The following is a 20,908-nucleotide window of genomic DNA, read 5'->3' as shown; positions in this document are numbered from 1 at the left end:
CAGGTGTTGGAGTGGTAAAGAATCTGCCTGCCAGTGTAGGAGATGCAAGAGATACGTGTTTGATTCCTGGGTTGGGAAGATGCCCTGGTTTAGGAATGACAACCTGCTCCAGTATTCTTACCTGGAGACTTCCACGGATGGCGGAGCCTGGTGGGCTACAGTCCACGTGGTTGCAAAGAGTCAGACACAACCGAGCACAGAGCACACCCACACACACATGTGTGACAACATCATCCTATTTAAACACTGGAAAACTGTGTCCATGAATGGAAATGAATTCCTGGCTAGTTGAGCTAGTCCTGTGTTTTCAAAGCCATGCAGGAAAGAAAATGAGAAAGCTGCCCTGCCAGTGATACACAGTTCATCACAGGGGCTGCTTCTGGGAGGGGAAACAGAATGGACAATGAGGTGTGAATGATTTCACATTTCACTCTTCACACTTTTTTGTATTTTACTTTTTCTCAAGGAAAGTATTCATGTCTTCCTTGACTTCCTAGTTCTTCAGAGCAGTTAAGGTCATTATCAGCTCGTGAATGAATGATTCTTTTTATAAATTGTTACTGCTTTACAATGCTCTGTTCCTTTCTGCTCTACAGCAAAGTGAATCAGCTACACATAACCATACACTCCCTTTCTTGAATTTCCTTCCCCTTTAGGTCACTCCAGAGCACTGAGCCGAGTTCCCAGAGCTATACAGTAGGTTCCCATTAGTTATCTACTCAGGAAAATGATATGCGTGTGTGCATGCATGCTAAATTGCTTCAGTTGTGACCAACTCTTTGCGACCCTATGGACTATAGCCCACCAGGATCCTCTGCCCCTGGGATTCTCCAGGCAAGAACACTGGAGTGGGTTGCCATACTCTCCTCCAGGGGATCTTCCCGACCCAGGGATTGAACCTGAGTCTCTTATGTCTCCTGCATTGGTAGGCAGGTTCTTTATCACTAGCACCACCTGGGAAGCCCAGAAAAATGGTATAGATGATCTCATTTGCAAAGCAGAAATAGAGATACAGATGTAGAGAACAAATGTATGGAGAGCAAGAGGGGAAAGCTGGGGATGCGGTGGGATGAATTGGGAGACTGGGATTGATATAGATATACTATTGATACTATGGATAAAACAGAATGAATGGCTAGTAGGCAAAGTCAGATAAAGAAAACAGAAACTTGTCCAAGATTGTCCACTAACTCTTGCTGACATTTGAGGATTATGCAGCTTTCCATGACTACCACAGGGCTTCTGAAATTTCAGTCCAAGTTCAAGCCCATCCAAATATTTCGGGGGCTGGGACACCAGCAGGGTACCTTTCATTTCTTACTTGAGTAGGTACTGTTTTTGAACTTTTTCTGATACTGTTCTCTGAGCAGCAGTTGCTCCTGGAAGGGCCATTCCAACCGTAGCTTCTTCTCCACCTCAGAAGGGATGGATCCGGATTTGCAAATATCTGCAAATGGAAGGAAAAGTTCAGAGAATCTACTTTTACAATGATAAGGTTGACATCCCATACACTTATTTACCTAGCTATATATGTGAACTAAAGCAGGATAGCTTAGTTTCTGGTTTGGGGGTCTAAGATCAGACAAAGATGTATTCTGTTACATATGTCAAATTTGCTGCTTGATCAATCACCACACACACACACACACAAAAACAACAACAAACAGCCAAAGGGCATGTTTCCTAAGAAACACCACACATATACTGGTCACAGATACACTGCACATAACTTCAAGTTATTTAGCAATTCAGGAGGCTCCTCGGAAACTTGAAATTACTTAGAGAACCCCCTGGAAGACAAAACATTGTTCAGTTCTCTTAAGGTTCATTTTCAAAATACACAGCAGTTTGCTTTGCATGGACTGTATCTGCTTTGCGGCAATTTCCTCTTGCCAAAATGGTAGGACAGGGGATGCTGACTTGTATTCCTTCATATCTGGTATCATCAGAGCGCCCGAGACCACAGCGTGTGTACTTGGACAAATCCACCCCATCCTGTCCGGCAGGATGGTACTTGTCATACTTCTTTATCATGAGGCAGCAGGGCTGCCAGGCTCAAGCTGCCAGGACTGGCTGACCCCCCGTGACTTCCTTTCTCAGAAGCTTCACATTCTGGCTTCCTGACAGCTGGTGCCTCATCCATCCTGTGTTTGTAAAAACGATGTTCCAGAAAGTGTTGGTTGCTCAGTCGGGTCCGACACTGTGACCCCATGGACTGTAGCCCACCAGGCTCCTCGGTCCAAGGGACTCTCCAGGCAAGAATACTCCAGTGGGCTGTTCAGTCACTAAGTAGTGTCCGACTCTTAGAGACCCCATGGACTGCAGCATGCCAGGCTTCCCTGTCCTTCACCATCTCCCGGAGCTTGCTCAAACTCATGTCCATTGAGTCAGTGATGCCATCCAACCATCTCGCCCTCTGTTGTCCCCTTCTCCTCCTCCGTTCAATCTTTATCCCTACCACAGTTTGGCCTCAGGCCGAACTACAGGGAGGGAACACAGCCCCACCCATTGGCAGAAAATTGGATTCAAGATTTACTGAGTAGCATTCCCTGCCCATCTGAGCAAGACCCAGTTTCCCCCACAGTCAGTCCTTCCCATCAAGAGGTTTCCACAAGCCTCTAATCCTCATCCATCAGAGGGCAGGCAGAATGAAAACTACTGGAGTGGGTTGCCATTCCCTTCTCCAGGGGATCTTCCTGACCCAGGGATCGAACCTGGGTCTCCTGCATTGCCGGCAGATTCTTTACAGCCTGAGCCACCAGGGAAGTCCCTCATAAAGGATGTTTCAGAAGCACTTGGATAATCCCAGTGATCCTCTCTGCCCACCAGGATGAAGAAAACTGATGAATGATGGACAGACTCCTATGTAAACTTATGAGAACTTCCAAACGCATATGACTGACTGGGGAGAAAGGGCCAGGTCTAAATATATTTTGACATGTTATTCTAGGAAAACCCTCCTGCTTTTGTTCATTTTTTTCCTAATTACTATTCTAATAACTTTGGCCCAGTTACTGATTAACTGTTCTAAACACTTCCTAATCACAAAAAAATGTAATATTTAAAATAGCAAAATATTGTTCATTAATATATACATAATACATTATTGTAATTCAGATGTATATGGTATTTTCAATAATTGTTATGATACTAATTTAACTTCCATTTGATGTCTGTATAGCACTTACGAAAGACACAGGGCAAATCCTCATGGTGCCTTAGCGTGTTTCTCAGATGAAGCCCACAGACTCCTAATATTTAGAATCACAAGCAGGAGCTTGCTCAACTTGTAATCTAAGGCTGGTGTCCAGGAATTCAAATATTCAAACTCCCCCTGGGTGACCGTGTATAGTCAATAAAATCTGAGAACCACTGCCCAACAAACCAAGCCTTAAAATCCATTCTTAGACGAAGAGCGTATCTCCACATCCCCTTATTACACCTTTCATCCACATTTTCCGGAATAAATGAGTTTCAATCAGCGCTGTCTCTTTAGCAGGGACACTAGCAGGGACTCTCTGTTTTGGTGCATTTCTCCCCACAGGTTGCTCTAGGCAGCTCTGCCCTTTAGTTATGATCTTTGTTCTGTTTACAGCACAATTAACTCTCTTAAGGGCTTCCCTGGTGGTTCAGACGGTAAAGAACTCTCCTGCAATGCTGGAGACCGGGTTCGATCCCTGTGTCAGGAAGATCCCCTGGAGGGCTACAGTCAATAGGGTCGCAAAGAGTCGAACAAAACTGAGCGAGTAACACTAACTCTCTTAAAGCCGTGTTCAGCACCTTCCCCATGCCCCCCACGTCTCACATTCCTGAGAACATCAAGAGGAGGAAACCTGCCCGCCGCTTCCTCCTTTTGTGTAGGCATCCCCACAGTTCCACTGGGAGCCCTTCATCTCTTATCAATTGGTGATGGGACAAACAGTTCGCTGAGAATGCTCATGACCGACTCAAGTGAATTCAAATAAATGGGTAATCTTTAAAAAGTTTCACCCTGGTTGACTTGAGACAGCCAGTAACTTCTCTCTTCAAAGGCTGGTTCCTTCTTGGGGTCAAAAATGAGAAAGTCTGCCTTGGTGCCACCAAATCTTAGGTATGCAGGAGACAAACCTCTGGCCAAGGTACGAAGCTTTGAAGAACTGTTATGAAGACAAGCAAGAAATTAAAATTATTTTTCCCCCCAAGACAATGACGTCTACACATTGACTCCCTTCTCTCTTGGTGGGCCCAATTTCTAACATCTAACTGTAAGGGCGCTGGAGACAGAAGTCATATCACTCAAATAGGGACATCGTCTCAATTGGAATCTTCCTAATTGCAGGGCTGCTCTTAAGGCATCTGAAGGCAACTGGGAGGCATCTGACTCAGCCAAGAACTTATATTTCAGCCTGACTAGCAGGATAGTGTTTAGTGCTTTCAGAGAATTCATAATCTTCTGTGACTGATGGAGGAAAAGACACAAGAGAGTGGAAACTACAGGAAAGATGACTCTGTGTCTCTTTGAAAAATATATTGTCGTCAAAAATCTATGTTCCCAGAGAAGTTCATGAAGACTTATGAGTCCTTCTCCTCTCCCTCACCAACATCCATCTCCACCCCAAGGAAAATCATCCTTTTCAATTTAAGTCAAATGACTTAGAATGGTGTAAGATTCTAATTCCTATCCACCAAGAACACTTCCAATTCAAGAAATTCTAAATGCATATGTAATCAAGCCAAAAACACTCCTGTTAGGTGCTCAGAATGGTACAGAATGTTATAGAACTGAATTCAAGTGATTTATAATCCATTCTCTCAGAAAGATGAAGATGTCATGAATACTTAAGTGAACAAAACTAAGAAAACAGAAGATGCAGGTAACAGGAACAAGCTGCCATGTATTTCTGAAGCCTCACATATGGGATCCTGGCCACCATGCTCTCTGGAAAGCTCTTAAAACACATGGGATTGGTGCTGTGTGTTCTCAAAATGGCCCATTTAATTAGTTTATGTGTGGGTTTGTTTCAAGTTGGAAAATCATACCAGAGAACTATCTAAATGCCAATATTTCTTGACATCCTGTTCCCCCTTCCTGCGGTTTAGTTTTATTTGGATTCGTAGCAAAGTGGAAATGACTTTCTTCTGAATCCTTACTTGGTCCGAGCTAACATTCCCATTTGTTTTCAAGAGGTTCTGAGGATTTTCTGGCAGATGCCACCGTTCCCAGAGTTCTCTGGTGCTGTTGGGGATTTCAGTCTGTTCCACAGTGATAACATCCCTGAATAAATCTCACTTTGCACTTCATCTCCTTGTGCTGGGACTCACCATAGGTTCAGGGACCCTCAAAAATACTTCAAGTTCTTTTAAGATGTTCAAGGTGTGGCTTGAGCCTAGAGAATGGGGGCAGGGAGGTTCTGGGAGAGGAAAGACTGGAGAGGCAGGCAGGACCATATCATAGACGGCCGGTGAGCTGCTATGTCCAGGAGTTCTGGTTTATAAGATGGTGGCCATGGGAGGATTTAAAGCAATGCACCAGACTTTTGTTTTAGAAAAGAATCCCAGGCTGCCATGTAAATCACTGAATAGAAGGACCAAGACTGTGGTCGTGTTAATATCAAAAGAAAGTGATGGGCTGAGGTCAGGCAACAAAAGTAGGGATGAAGAGAGGTGGATAAATTCAAGACACAAGTGGAGATAGAAATATTAGTGGGCATGCATGCTTAGTTGTGTCTGACTCTGCGACCCCACAGATGGTAGTCCGCCAGGCTCCTCTGTCCATGGAATTTTCCCAGCTAGAATACTGGAATAGGTTGCCACTTCCTCCTCTGGGGGATCTTCCCCACCCAGGAATTGAAACTGTACCTCCTGCATTGGCAGGCAGATTCTTTAACACTGAGCTAGCTACCTGGGAAACCTAGAAATACTAGCTTGAGTATTTAACGGAATGTTGGAGAAGGATCCAAGATTACTCCTGGGAAGCATCTTGGAAGATGGTAATATCATTTGATGAGATGAAAAATAAATAGGCGTTAGACTGGAGACAGGGATGAAGGCAGGCATGGGACTCAGTGTTGCAAGATACCAGTGGTGCACCAAAAACCATTTCCATCAGGCCCTTGGCCATGTGTGTCTGGAGCTCAGAAGACACATAAAGGGGAGGTGAGTCCTCAGTCTAAAGGTCAGTGAATGCTCAGTGTGAACCACTAGTGTGGTTACCCTTTAGTTATTGTTCAGTCACTCAGTCATGCCCGACTCTTTGCAATGTCATGGAGTGCAGCATACCAGGCTCCCTTGTCCTTCACTATCTCCTGGAGTTTGCTCAAACTCAGGTCCATTGAGTCAGTGATGCCATCCAACCATCCATCCTCTGTCGTCCCCTTCTCCTCCTGCCCTCAATCTTTCCCAGCATCAGGGTCTTTTCTAATGAGTCGGCTCTTCGCATCAGGTGGCCAAAGTCTTGGAGCTTCAGCTTCAGCATCAGTTCTTCCAATGAATATTCAGGACTGATTTCCTTTAGGATGGACTGGTTGGATCTCCTTGCTGTCCAAGGGACTCTCAAGAGTCTTCTCCAGCACCAAAGGCATCAGTTCCTCGGTGCTCAGCCTAGGTGCTTTGGCTAGTGTGGTTCCACTAATGTGAACCACTGATGTGAACTAGTGAACCCCTAGCCCACAGGCAGAGTTGCGGCCCTAAACCTGATATAAGGAACTTCTGCGGAGTCACTTCAGGCTGGCCCCGTTCCACTGCTTTTTGACCAGGCACTGATACTGGTCCTTGATTTCAATTTTGGTTGTGTGTGGTGACAGAGGAAGTTCTCTTAGATTTGTGGGGCTGATGTCTGCAAGCAATTGAGATGGGAGAGCAATTGAAATGGTGCTGTCTGGGAAAGGCAGGGGACACGCGTGCAGGCAGGAGCTGTGGGATCTCAAGGCGGGGGTCCCCGTACAGCCTGCCTCTGAAGTCGGAGCACCAGAGCCTGGCTCCTGGAAGGGGTGGCGCAAGTTACTCTTGACCACATTACTCTGCCTTTGCTTTCTTCTGAGCATCCAGCAGTCTCTGAGATTAGCTTCTATTGCGTTTCCTTGGTTTACTATCTGTCCCCACCCCCACCTCGAGCTAAGCTCTGTGAAAGGAGGGACTCGGTGGCTCATCAGAATCTCCTCAGAGTCCAGGTAAGCACCTAGACAAGTACCTAGCACACAGCCGGTGCTTAATAAAGGTTCATATTCTTGCCTGGGGAATCCCATGGACTGAGGAGCCTAGTGGGCTACAGTCCATAGGGTCACAATGAGTCGGACACGACTAAAGCGACTCAGCAAGCATGCCCAAGTGCATGAACAATCGAGTCCAGCCTGACAACAGGGCATGAGGGGTCAGACATAGACCGTATCCTGAACGGAATTAAAACCCAATGCTGTGGCTTCTGCCAAGTAAACAAAATCACATGTTTCAGAGTATTGTATCAAGGACCTTTTTGTTTGTCTCCTTTGCAATGGAATCTTTTCTTGTTTTGAGAAAAAATATTGATGCTCTCTGACAAAAGCCAGATTTAAAACACCTGTGAGCTTGTCCTAAAAACAAAACTGGACAAAGGTACAGTATTTCTGTCACACACGGAAAAAAGAAAGGAGGAAAATAATTCACCACCACCACCACAATGACATGGAAATAACCGAAGAACACACGAAAGCTGTGGTGGGTGTTGTGTTTCTGGAACAATTCGTTAGTGGAAAGAAATGTCTGCAGGTATTTTTATTTTACTGTATGTGTAAAAATAAGTTGCTTATCTCTGACACAAAAGCAGAGGTGTGTGGGAGCCTGCACAGGCTGGTACCAGCTCGTGAGAGCCAACTGTTATGTTTTAAGAACCAGTGTTTAACTGTTGGCAGTTTGAAATCAGCCATGGCAGGGGTGTTTAGACTACAGAAATCAGAAAAAAACATAAATCAGTCTCCTCTCCTCTCAGAGAGCCAGCTGTGAAACATTGCTTGACACACCACTGTCTGAACAGTAATTCAAGTGATGAGGTGAAACCACTCAGGAGAGTATGTGAAGTGAAAAAAGAAGGCCTTGGGATTTCCCTGGTGGTCCAGTGGCTGAGTGCTCCCGATGCTCCCAATGCTAAGTGGTCCAGTGCTCCCAATGCAGGGTGCCCAGGTTTGATCCTGAAGAGTTTGCATGCTGCAACTAAGGCCCAGAACAGCCAAATAAATTTTAAAAATATAATAAAAAAGAAGGAGAAGGCCTAGGTCAGAAGCCCGGGGAACAGCACCATTGAGACAAACCAGAGGAAGAGGTGGTGAAGAACCTTAGAGTGGTGGGATGAACCCCCAGCCACGGCAGAGACACTGATCTGAAGGGGTGAGAATGTATTTCAGTCGTCACTCTTGCCGAGTGCTTCTGGGAGACTGACTTGGTTTGCTAGGGCTGTAGTCGCAAGACACCACAAACTGGGTGTCTTGAACAACGGACCTGTGTCATCTTATAGCTCTGGAGGCAAGAAGCCTGAAATCAAGATGTTGGCAAGGCCACGCTCGCTCTGCAGGTGCTGGGGGAGGATCTACTGCAGGCCTTTCTCCCGGCTTCTGGAAGCTTCTCAGAGCAGAACAGCTCCAAGTACACATGGTGTTCTCTGTGCGTGTCTGTTGCCAAATTCCCCGTTTATAAGGTCATCAGTCATATTGAATAGGGGCCCACTCCATTCCAGTATGACCAATTCTTAACTAATTATGTCTGTGTGTGGGCATGCTTAATTGCTTCAGTTGTGTCTGACCCTTTGTGACCCTACCAGGTTCCTCTGTCCATGCGATTCTCCAGGCAAGAATACTGGAGTGGGTAGCCATTTCCTGCTCCAGGGGATCTTCCTGACCCAGGGATCCAACCCGTGTCTCCTGCACTGGCAGGCGGGTTCTTTATCACTGCACCAGCTGAGAAGCCCAATTGTGTCTGCAATGACATTTTTTCCAAATAAGGTCACAGACTGAGGTATCAGGAATGAGGACTTCAACATAGGAACCGTAGCGGGCCATGCAGACATTCAACCCACAATAGAGGCAAGTAAGACAAGGATTGAAAGGTTTTTATTGGATTTCTCAATAAATGAAGGTCACTGATCATATATTGGGCTTCCCTGGTAGCTTAGGTGGTGAAGAATCCGCCTGCAATGCGGGAGACCTGGGTTTGATCCCTGGGTTGGGAAGATCCCATGAAGAAGGGAATGGCTACCCACTCCAGTATTCTGGCCTGGATAATTCCATGGACTGTATAGATTCCATGGATCTTACATTAAGTGAAACTTAAAAATGCATTCCAGTATACATTAGGTGCAGACAAATACTGTTTGAATCCACTTAGGCAAAGTACCTAGAATAGTAAAAATCATAGAAAGTACACTGGTAGATGCCAGGGGCCAAGGGGATGGGGTGGATGGGGAGTTAGTGTTTAATAGGGACAGAGTTTCAGTGTAGGAAGGTGGAAAATTCAGGAGATGGATGATGGGGAGAGCTGCACGACCACATTAATGTACTTAGCGCCACTGAACTGTGCAGTTAAACATGGTTAAAATTTTTGTTGTTTAGTCGATAAGTTGTGTCTGACTCTTTTGCAACCCCATGGACTGTAGCCCTGAAGGCTCCTCTGTCCATGGGATTTCCCAGGCAAGAATACTGGAGTGGACTGCCATTCCCTTCTCCAGGGGATCTTCCCAACCCAGGGATCAAACCTGCGTCTCCTGCATTGGCAAGCAGATTCTTTACTTCTGAGCCACCAGGGAAGCCCCATGGTTAAAATGTGTGTGTTAGTTGTTCAATCGTGTCCGACTCTTTGTGACGCCATGGACTGTAGCCCACCAGGCTCCTCTGTCCATGGGATTCTCCAGGCGAGGATACTGGAGTGGTTTGCCATTTCCTCCTCCACATGGTTAAAATAGGATGATTTATATGACTTTTACCACAATTTAAAAAAAATGCTTGAAAAAGTAAGATCACCGATGATGTTGGAGAGAGATTTTTTGACATGATGATGACATCATGCGGGTGGAACACGGAAAGCATGAGCAGTTAGAAAGGCTACAAACAGAGGAGAAAGACAGCAGTGCCTGCAGAGGTGCCTGAGAGGGGAAAGACTTGATGTTTCTGTGCTAAGAAGGATCCAGTAATAAAGGAGAGGTAAAAGATACAGGCGAGAGGAGAGGTGAGTGCTTGAGCAAAGTCCTTGGGGAGGCAGGAGTGGACAGGAGCAACAGCAGAGCTAGAACTGGCCTGAGAAGAGAGAAAGGAAGAAAGCTAGACACACCCACGCTATACCTGTAGGTTCGATGGCAGGAAGAAAAAGAAGTTCCTGTCTGAAAGTGAAAATCGCTCAGTTGTGTCCGATTCTTTGTGACCCCCATGGACTATACAGTCCATGGAATTCTCCAGGCCAGAATACTGCAGTGGGTAGTCTACCCAGGAATTGAACCCAGATCTCTCGCATTGCGGGCAGATTCTTTACCAGCTGAGCCACAAGGGAAGCTCAAGAATATTGGAGTGGCTAGCCTATCCCTTCTCCAGCAGATCTTCCCGACCCAGGAATTGAACCGGGGGGCCTCCTGCATTGCAGGCGGACTCTTTACCCACTGAGCCATCAGGGAAGCCCAAGTTCTAGTCTAGTGACTTCATTTTCTTCGGGAATGAGAAATTTGGTCACAGGCTAAGAGTGATGAGTTGGAGGTGGGATCAGAGATTTGAAGGAACTGGAGAGGGAGAGAGGCAGGAAAAGGAGCATGAAGGAGTAGCATCAAAGACCAAGTTAGTCTGGGGGCTTCCCTGGTTGGTTCAGTGGTAAAGAATCCACCTGCCAATGCGGGAGACCCCTGTTCGATTCCTAACTGGGAAAGATTTCACACGCCACAGAGCAACTAAGCCACAGCTATTGAGCCTGTGCTCTAGAGCCTGGGAGCTACAACAACTGAAGCACGTGTGCCCTAGAGCCCGTTCTCTGCAACAAGAGAAACCACCACAACGAAAAGCCTTCACACCACAACTAGAGAAAAATCCATGCAGCAAGGAAGACCCAGCTCAGCCATAAATAAATAAATTAAATTATAACAACACCTCATCCACTTACTTAAAATTGTTTTTAAAAAAGAGCAATTAGGTGGGCTGGGAAGACCCAGAGGAATCGGGTGGAGAGGGAGGTGGGATGGGGGACTGGGATGGGGAATACGTGTAACTCTATGGCTGATTCATATCAATGTATGACAAAACCCACTGAAAAATTAAAAAAATAAATTAATTAATTAAAAAAAAAAGGACACTTGGGATGACATTGGCTCCACCAGATTAAAAAATAAATAAATAAATAAAAATAAAAGGTCATCAATACAGTTTCACAGCTAAAAAAAAAAAAAAAAAAAAAAGAGCAATTAAATCTGGAGGCCAGGAATTTCCAGTGCAGCATCAATCCATGTGGCTGGGAGATTCCCCTTTGCCCCTAAGAGTGTAACAGCCCAGCTATACAGGGTATCTATTGAGATGGGAAGCAGAGGCAAATACCTAAAACTGGTTTATTAATACACATGACTATTCATGATTAGGTAATGTTTTCCATTTCCAGGCTTTATGGCCACCTTGTAGAATCCCAAGAGGGAAAATATAGCTAGACTAAGCTAGGTTTGGGTTTTAGCAAGAAGAAAAATGAGACAGGAGGGGTGTTATCATGAGAATGACTCATGGAGTAAGCCAAGAGGCCTAAATCAGATATGGAAGGAATAGAAAAAGAAAGAGGCTATTCAGTAGAGGTACTTAAAAAATGGCTGTACTGGGATCCACAGACTCAAAAAAACCTAACAGAGTGAGGAGTATAGTCCAAGAATAGAAGTTTTAAGAGTTCAGATGTTGAAAGGTTCTTAGTGATGGAAAGAGTCCAGCCACAGGCATGGCATCAGGTGGCTGAAATGAAGTGGTGTGTGCTAGGAAACTGCCCTGTTTTTTTGGTTTTTTTCTTTTTTTTTGCATTTAACAATTGCCATGATGTAAATATTCCCTTCAGGGCTGATTTCAGGATAATGGTACTAATGTCACTGGGTGTGGAGTTGGGAAGAAATGAACACATTTCACAAGCCAGTGGAAGCTGGTTCCAATAACACACTGAGTGAAGATTATCAGAAAATGCGGATGTGAAGAAACTGAAAGACAGTATTCAAGTGGACTTGAAGTCACCTAGGAAGGTGGTGGGGCGTGGGAGTGCAGAGGAAACTGAGATCAGTACTGGTCATCAATAAGGAGGAGTAAGCAAGAAGGGAGTAGATGCAGTGGCAAGGAGCCGATGAGGAGAGCCAGACGTGGAGACAGTGAACCTCACACGGATCAGGACAGTCCTCTCCAGCGGGCAGCAATTATCCAAGCTGGATGTTTTAGACACTTTGCATAGATTATTTCACTTCATCCCCAAACAACCCAAAGAGATAGCTGTCTTTATTACTCTCATTTTACAGACAAGGAACCTGAACAAAATGAGGCTAGGTCATCTGCTCAAGCTAACAAACCACTGGGGATTTGAACCACAGCAATCTGGAGTTCAAGTCAGTGGGCAATGATCTAGAAGCTGCCCTGGGTAATGGCTGCAGTGTTGGACAAGGAACACCTTCTACTCGAGAGGCTACTTCAGAGGAGGAGTGGCATCTATTTCTCCACTTGGGTCTTCAGAGAAGAGCTCAGTTTGAGCTAAGGCAAAGAACAAGCAGGAATGTTCTCCAAGGAAGATGCAGCAGGGTCACCATTTTGCATGGTTCCAGGCTACCATTTTGCAGGGCTCCAGGCTGCACAGTGAATGGTTTGGGAGGGAAGGGAACCGTGAGCCTGTTCAACCAGGGGGTAGTCTCAGGGATCAAAACATATGAGCCTATGGCTTGTGATTGTCCTCAGTTGTCTTGTTGGCTGTGGTTCTTTCTTTCAGCAACAGGAACACAGGGTGAAGTGTTAGTCGCTTGGTCATGCCCGACTCTTGGCGACTCCATGGACTGGAACCCCCCAGGCTCCTCTGTCCATGGAATTTTCCAGGCAAGAATAATAGAGTGGATTGCCATTCCCTTCTCCAGGGGATCTTCCCAACCCAGGGATCTAACCTGTATTCTTGCATTGTAGCAGATTCTTTACTGTCTGAGCCACGAGGGAAGCAAACATCAGTTATCCAAACACGCATTTGGCACGGCTGATAAGTGCTTTTCCCAAGATGAAAAGCAACTTTGTCAATGAAGACAAAGGAATCTGATTACTGAAAGTTACAAATAATAAGTATTTGTCAAATTGGCAAAAAGGGATGCACTTTGCTGAAATAAAATAAGCAAACCATTTTTCTTTTTTTTGGTCATGCTACGAAGCATGTGGGAACTAGTTCCCTGATCAGTGATGGAACCTGGGCCCCTTGCATTGGGAGCTCGGAGTCTTAACCACTGGAACCAAAGTTTAAATCCTTCTGAAAAGCAAACACTGCTGCATTTTTACTGCATAGTCACTGTGTAGCGCCACTGTTTTTTCTCTGTAGCATTCCCGATTTCTACCACTGGCTCAGCACTCTAATTTTTATCTTGAATTAGTGAACTGTGCTTGATATGTGTCTTGATTGAAATGTGGCTACGCTGCCAAGATGGTAACCACACACGGTAACCCTTGAAATGTGGCTAGTCTGAACAGAGACGTGCTGTGAATATAAAATACACACCAGACTTCTTTGAAGACTTGGTTCAAAAATGAGTGTAAAATATTTCATTAATATTTTGCATTGATTTGTATGTTGAATGATAATAATTTGGATACTTTTGTATTAAGCAAAGTACAATATTAAAATTAGTTCTTCCTGTTTCTTTTTACCTTTTTTAAGTATGGCTACTAGAAAACTTTATACAACGAGGCTTGCGCATGAGGCCCACATTCTATTTCTATTGCGTTGTGCTGGTCTCTGCCCTCCCATCTTTGAGAACCAGATCTTCAGGCTTAGGAAGTTTTTGCCAGGGTTGTCTATGAGTTTCCTCCGGGAAGAGGCAAACTAAAAAGATGCTCCTTTCTGATTCTAGATTGTTCTTTCACTGGCATTGAAGTGCTGGGTACTCCATGTTCTTTAATTGCAAATGTGGGAAACAAACAAAGAAACAAACAAACAAACCCTAAAACAATCTGTCTGCCGTTATGGGAATCCGGAACCAGAACCATCTGACTGAATTTGCTGAGGTCTCTTTTGAAGTACCGTCGAGGAATGGGCCTTGAGTTTCCTATTCTCACTTCCGTCCATCAGTCGTCTCAGTTTGTTTCCAGACAGTCTTTTTCTCCCATCCCTCCTCGGCTGCCTTTAAAAAAATATAAACTGCTTTACTTTCTTTCTGTGTCCTCCTGTCTGTGCAGTTAGCATCTGGTTTCAAATTCTGCTCCTTCATCTCGTAGCGGGCTGACCATGGGCAAGCTGTTAAATCTCCCTAAGATTCAACCTCTTCATTTTAAAAATGGGAATAATAACACTCCTGACCTTAGAGCTTTGTAACAAGGACTAAATGAACGAATACCCAGGAGATGCTTAGAATGGGGGCTGGCCTGTGACGACGGCTCAATGAGTGTCAGCTATTTTTATAATTCTTTCCTTCTTAGTATTTCAGCTTTTATCTGCTCAGTTCTTCACCCAAGCAGTTAACTTTTGAGGAAATGAAATACAAAGATGTCCATGTGACTCTCTGCTCCTGTGACAGATAAGCCCTGGGTCATCTTCTGTGATGGAAGCTAAATATTTTGTCTTCTGAGATGACAAGGTCACTTAGGGCACTGTGCCAACCATCCTGGGGAGATGGACCCACCAGAAGTTCTAATTCAGAAGCTCTGTCCTAGGTGAGAAGGGGAGGGAGCTTATGCCTCCTGGAGCTGGAGTCTTTAAGACTCCTGGAGCTGGAGTCTTTAAGGTCTCAGATGAGAATTGCATGGATATTCCTGCAGATGCCTCTGGGAGTAGACACGGAAGACGAGCAGGAGCTCATCTGGGAGCCAGCCCTGGAGCCCTTGTGAAGAACAATACTCTCTGTTTTGTAAGCAAACAGTTTTATTAATTGCACTCTATACTGTTTTGGTTTTCATTATCCTCCAGCCTTTGACAAAAAGGTGGAGACCAGTGGGGGAAGAAAGAGTGCTATGAGAAATTAAGAGATGCATTTAAGAAGAGGAGAGGGTATCCCACTCACTAAATCACAGGATGGAATTTGTGTGTGTGTGTTTGGGACTGGGACTGGGCCGGGGGCGTGGTGGGGAGGGTATTTCTTGTGAGTTGGTTAGCTTGATTGCAGGGTGATCAGACCTGAACCCCAAAAGTCATACTTCAAGGGTTTTTTTGAACTTGTTTCCCCAGGAAGGGATCCTCAAATGCTCTTCTTTGGGGAGGGTTGGGGTAGGGTATATGCTGGCCACAGTAGCAGTAAAGGACTTAAGTTCTCACATTTCAGTAAATGGTTATTTACTTAAGTCTTTCTGTTTGCAGTAAGGCACCTCCCATTCTCTCTTCCCCTATCACATCCTCCCATCCCCACTCCTCACTTCCCTTCTAGGCCTGGGGTCCTCACATATGGAGCCCTGTAGCCCAGTGTTTCTCCAGAGTAATCTTTCTCTCAACCAGCACCAGGGGCTGCCTAGTATCAGCTCACTATGGGTAAGGGGAAGGGTGCAACGTGGGAACTCCTTCCCACCAGGAAATTCTTGGTGGAAAGATAGAGGTTAATGACCATCAAAAGAAATCCACAGAGAACTGATGAATGGTTAGCAAATACTCACCAATTTCTAGGAAGCAATTGACAAAAAAGCAATTAAATTAAACAAAAAACAATTAAAAGAAGCAATTAAAATTTGAGCACTGTCAAACATTATGCTAAGTACTTATTTATTATCTCATCAAATGCTCATCACAATCCTACAAGAAGGTTTTAGAAGTTCCACTGTAAAGTTGAAGAAATCAAAGCTTGGAGTTGCCAAGCAGCCTGTAAAAACCAAGCCAACGGGTTTCGACAGAGTTGGGAATCAAGGCTGGTCTCAGTGTAGCCGAGCGACCATTAGGCTATCTGCTTTTATTTGCATAGTGCTGCGGCTCCTGCTTAGTCGCTCAGTCCTGTCTGACTCTGCGACCCCATGGATTGTAGCCTTCCAGGCTCCTCTGTCCATGGTATTACCCAGGCAAGAATACTGGAGTGGGTAGCTATTCCCTTCCCACGGGATCTTGCCGACCCAGGGATCAACCAAGGTCTCCCGCATTGCAGGCAGATTCTTTACCTCTGAGCCCTATTTGCATACTAAATAACTAGAATTAGCAATGACAGCAGAAGGCCAGCCCGTAGGTGTTTGGTAATGGCAGGACTCCTGGTAGTTTTGAGTTGGGTGAGAGGTGTGGCATTCTCTGGAGGCTCTCCTGACCCAGATGAATGGCCTAGATGATCTGGGTCTGGCAGTGCTCTGTCTCAGGATCAGCCTACACTCACCGGCAGGGGCCAGGGAACCTGCCTACATCAGGCTCAGTCTTCCTCAAAGGAGAAAAAAATTCCAGCTGACAAAGCAACGCCACATTTTGCAGCCTCATCTTGGAGACAGCTTTTCGTTAAGGCTCTGTAAATCACTGTATCTCCCAGGTATTACTGATATAACATTAAAAATTTTTAAATGACTGTATTATGGGAAATTTCTGTACCTAGGGCACGACTTTGCTGTGAACCTAAAACTACCGTTTAAAAGTTTTATTGGGACTTTCCTGGTGATCCAGTGGCTGAGACAATGGAAGGGGCACACTCACTCACAATGTAAGGGGCTGGTGTCCCATCCTTGGTCTGGGAGCTGGACCCCACACGCGGCAACAAAAATTCCTGAGTGCTTATGCAGCCAAGTAAACATTAAAAAAAAGTAAAAGTTTTACTATAGGATAATAAGTAAGCTTATTCTCCTTGATGGCCTTCTCCACCTCCTCCTTCTTTCTTTAACCTTCCTACCAGCGTGTAAGAGAATGGAGCCTGGCACAGTTAGTGGGCAGCGAATTCAAGCGCTCAAAGCCCTCCGGGTGCGCTTGGCGGGTCCCCTCCTGCCGGCGAGTGTCTGGGGCAGATGGAAAGTTTCTTTTCTCAGTTTCTCCCCTAATATCTAGCCGTCAGTTGGCGCTCAGGCACCACTTGCTGAATGAATGAAGGCGGGAAAGGGCGGTTCGGGGGACCCAGCCGCGGGGGTGGACTGGGGAGAGAGAGAGAGAGAAAGGAGAGAAAGACAGATGGTGAGAAGGTCCCGGAGTGAAGGGAGGAGTGACGTCGGGAGGGCAGGAGCGAGGAGGCCAGGGACGCGCAGGGCGGCACTCACCCCAGGAAGGTGAGGAAGCGCGGGTCCGTGGCCAGGTTGGCGTCGATGGTGAAGGACAGGAACGCGGGACTCACCAGGTGCAGCGGCCGCTCGGTGGAGAACTCGAGCTCCGCGGTGTCGTCGGCCGGCGCGCCGGAGGCTGGGGCGCCCGGGGAGCAGGGACCCAGCGGCCCCAGGAGCAGCAGCAGCAGCAGCGGCGGCCGCAGCCCCGGCCTCCCGCGCGCGAGCATCCCCGGCTCACCTGGCCGCCCCTCCCGCCGGCCGCGCGCAGCCACCGCCGGGACCTTGCGCACTTCCTCCCGCCGCGGGCGCGGCGTCCTTTCTCCGTCCTCCCCGGCTCCCTCCTCCCCTCACCCCTCCCACCGCGCCCGCCTCCCGGCTCCCTCCCGCTTCCCGGTACGCTTCCCCCGCGGCGGCTTTGTCCCGTCCACTTACGAGATCACCCTCGCCCCTTCGAAGGGTGCGGACTTGGCCCGGATCCAAGAGCCCGGGAAGCCCGGAGAGGCAGCTCCCGGGAGGAGCGCTGGGCACCCCGGACCTGGCTTCCTGAAGCATGAAGTCAGCTAGCGAAAAAGCCAGCGGTTCCTCCTTCCAGGTCCTCCCGGTGGCGCCCACCGGGTCTTCTGACTTCAACTCAAGCCTCCAGTGAGCATACATCGCTTCACTCTCTTCTGGCTTTGGAACACTTGCCGGCCACTCCGTGTCCCAGTCTTTGCCACCCCCATAGACTGGGGCCCGCCAGGAACCTCTGTCCTCTGTCCATGGGATTCTCCAGGCAAGAATAAGTGTTGTGGGTTCGCATTCCCTTCTCCAGGGGATTTTCCCGACCCAGGGATCAACCCGGGGTCTCCTGAATTGTAGGCGGATTCTTTACCAACTGAGCCACTGAAAGTGAAAGTCGCTCAGTCGTGTCCGACTCTTTACGGCCCCCATGGACTATACAGTCCATGGAATTCTCCAGGCCAGAATACTGGAGTGGGTAGCCTTTCCCTTCTCCAGGGAATCTTCCTGATCCAGGGATGGAACCCAGGTCTCCCGCATTGCGGGCGGACTCTTTACCAACTGAGCTATGAGGGAAGCCCTTAGAGCTTGCCAGGATCTGATTAACTGTGTGTCCTCTGGCCGGAGTGCTGTTTCCCAGCCATCTTACTTTTGTCTGAAAAAAAATCTGACCTTGGCATTAGCTAACCTACACCTGGAAAGAGATCAAAACTCCAAACATTTCTTATCAATTTCTCATGAAAACAGTATTTAGCAGAGCATAGACCTATTTGGTGAGCCAGCATCTGAAACTCAGGACGTAAAGCCATACAACACCGAAATCAGATTGATTATTTTCTTTGCAGCCAAAGATGGAGAAGCTCTATACAGTCAGCAAAAACAAGACCTGGAACTGACTGTGGCACAGATCATGAAATCCTTATTGCCAAATTCAGACTGAAATTGAAGAAAGGGAAAACGACTAGACCATTCAGGTATGACCTAAATCAAATCTCTAAAGATTATACAGTGGAAGTGAGTAATAGATTTTAAGGGACTCGATCTGATAGAGAACCTGATGAACTATGGACCGAGTTTTGTGACATTGTACAAGACAGGGAGCAAGACCTTCCCCAAGAAAAAGAAATGCAAAAAAGCAAAATGACTGTCTGAGGGGGCCTTACAAATAGCTGGGAAAAGAAGAGAAGCGAAAAGCAAAGGAGAAAAGGAAAGATATTCCCATTTGAATGCAGAGTTCCAAAGAATAGCAAGGAGAGATAAGAAAGTCTTCCTCAATGATCAGGGCAAACAGATAGAGGAAAACAATAGAATGGGAAAGACTAGAGATCTCTTCAAGAAAATTAGAGATATCAAGGGAACATTTCATGCAAAAATGGGCTCAATAAATGACAGAAATGGTATGACCTAACAGAAGCAGAAAATATTAAGAAGAGGTGGCAAGAATACACAGAAGAACTGTACAAAAAAGACCTTCATGACCCAGATAATCATGATAGCGTGATCACTCACCTAGAGCCAGACATCCTGGAATGTGAAGTCAAGTGGGCCTTAGGAAGCACCACAACAAAGCTAGTGGAGGTGATGGAATTCCAGTTGAGCTATTTCAAATCCTGAAAGATGATGCTGTGAAAGTGCTGCACTCAATATGCTAGCAAATTTGGAAAACTCAGAAAAAGGTCAGTTTTCATTCCAATCCCAAAGAAAGGCAATGCCAAAGAATGCTCAAACTACTGCACAATTGCACTCATCTCACAGGTAGCAAAGTAATGCTCAAAATCCTTCCAGCTAGACTCCAGCAGTATATGAACCAAGAACTTCCAGATGTAAAGTGGGATTTAGAAAAGGCAGAGGAACCAGAGATCAAATTGCCAGCATCCGATGGATCATCAAAAAAGCAAGAGAGTTCCAGAAATCATCTATTTCTGCTTTACTGACTATGCCAAAGCCTTTGAGTGTGTGGATCACAATAAACTGTGGAAAATTCTGAAAGAGATGGGAATACCAGACCACCTGACCTGTCTCTTGAGAAACCCGTATGCAGGTCAGGAAGCAACAGTTAGAACTGGACATGGAGCAACAAACTGGTTCCAAATAGGAAAAAGAGTACGTCAAGGCTGTATATTGTCAGCCTGCTTATTGAACTTTTATGCAGAGTACATCGTGAGAAATGCTGGGCTGGAGGAAGCACAAGCTGGAATCAAGATTGCCAGAATTAATATCAATAACCTCAGATATGCAGATGACACCACACTGATGGCAGAAAGTGACAAAGAACTAAAGAACCTCTTGATGAAAGTGAAAGAGGAGAGTGAAAAAGTTGGCTTAAAGCTCAACATTCAGAAAACTAAGATCATGTCTTCCAGTCCCATCACTTCATGGCAAATAGATGGGGAAACAGTGGAAACAGTGGCAGACTTTGTTTTTTGGGGCTCCAAAATCACTGCAGATGGTGACTACAGCCATGAAATTAAAAGATGCTTACTCCTTGGAAGGAAAGTTATGACCAACCTAGACAGCATATTAAAAAGCAAAGACATTACTTTGCCAACAAAGGTCCATCTAGTCATCTATTGTTTTTCCAGTAGTCATGTATGGATGTGAGAGTTGGACTATAAAGAAAGCTGAGCGCTGAAGAATTGATGCTTTTGAACTGTGGTGTTGGAGAAGACTCTTGAGAGTCCCTTGGACTGCAAGGAGATCCAACTAGTCCATCCTAAAGGAGATCAGTCCTGAATGTTCATTGGAAGGACAGATACTGAAGCTGAAACTCCATTATTTTGGCCACCTGATGCGAAGAACTGACTCATTGGAAAAGACCCTAATGCTGGGAAAGTTTGAAAGTGGGAAGATAAGGGGATGACAGAGGATGAGATGGTTGGATGGCCTCACCAACTCAATGGACATGCCATGAGTTTGAGTAAACTTTGGGAGTTGGTGATGGACAGGGGGAGGCCTGGCATGCTGCAGTCCATGGGGGTTGCAGAGTCGTACTTGACTGAGTGACTGAACTAAACTGTACTGAAAGCCTTACAAAAATGGGCTAGCAACTGTCCCTTGAACGTGGACCCTTTGCCAAGTTTCCTCTCGATGCA

General features: G+C 46.1%; 1 protein-coding gene across 1 annotated transcript in view; it reads right to left on the bottom strand.

Annotated features, from left to right (window-relative positions):
* The window catches only part of HPSE (heparanase), a 40,466-nt gene extending 22,841 nt beyond the window's left edge, over positions 1-17,625 (bottom strand). The window contains exons 1-3 of the mRNA XM_065914080.1: positions 17,316-17,625; positions 3,991-4,136; positions 1,322-1,447 (exon numbers count right to left, since the gene is read on the bottom strand). Coding sequence (XP_065770152.1) covers positions 1,322-1,447; positions 3,991-4,136; positions 17,316-17,545 — 502 coding nt within the window. The 5' untranslated portion in view covers positions 17,546-17,625. The remainder of the gene's footprint in view (positions 1-1,321; positions 1,448-3,990; positions 4,137-17,315) is intronic.
* Positions 17,626-20,908: the final 3,283 nt, after the last annotated feature.

The sequence above is a fragment of the Muntiacus reevesi genome, chromosome 22 (assembly GCF_963930625.1).
Source record: "Muntiacus reevesi chromosome 22, mMunRee1.1, whole genome shotgun sequence".
Taxonomy (NCBI): domain Eukaryota; kingdom Metazoa; phylum Chordata; class Mammalia; order Artiodactyla; family Cervidae; genus Muntiacus; species Muntiacus reevesi.
Note: the sequence above shows the minus strand (reverse complement) of the source record. Positions and strands in the feature narration are given on the sequence as shown.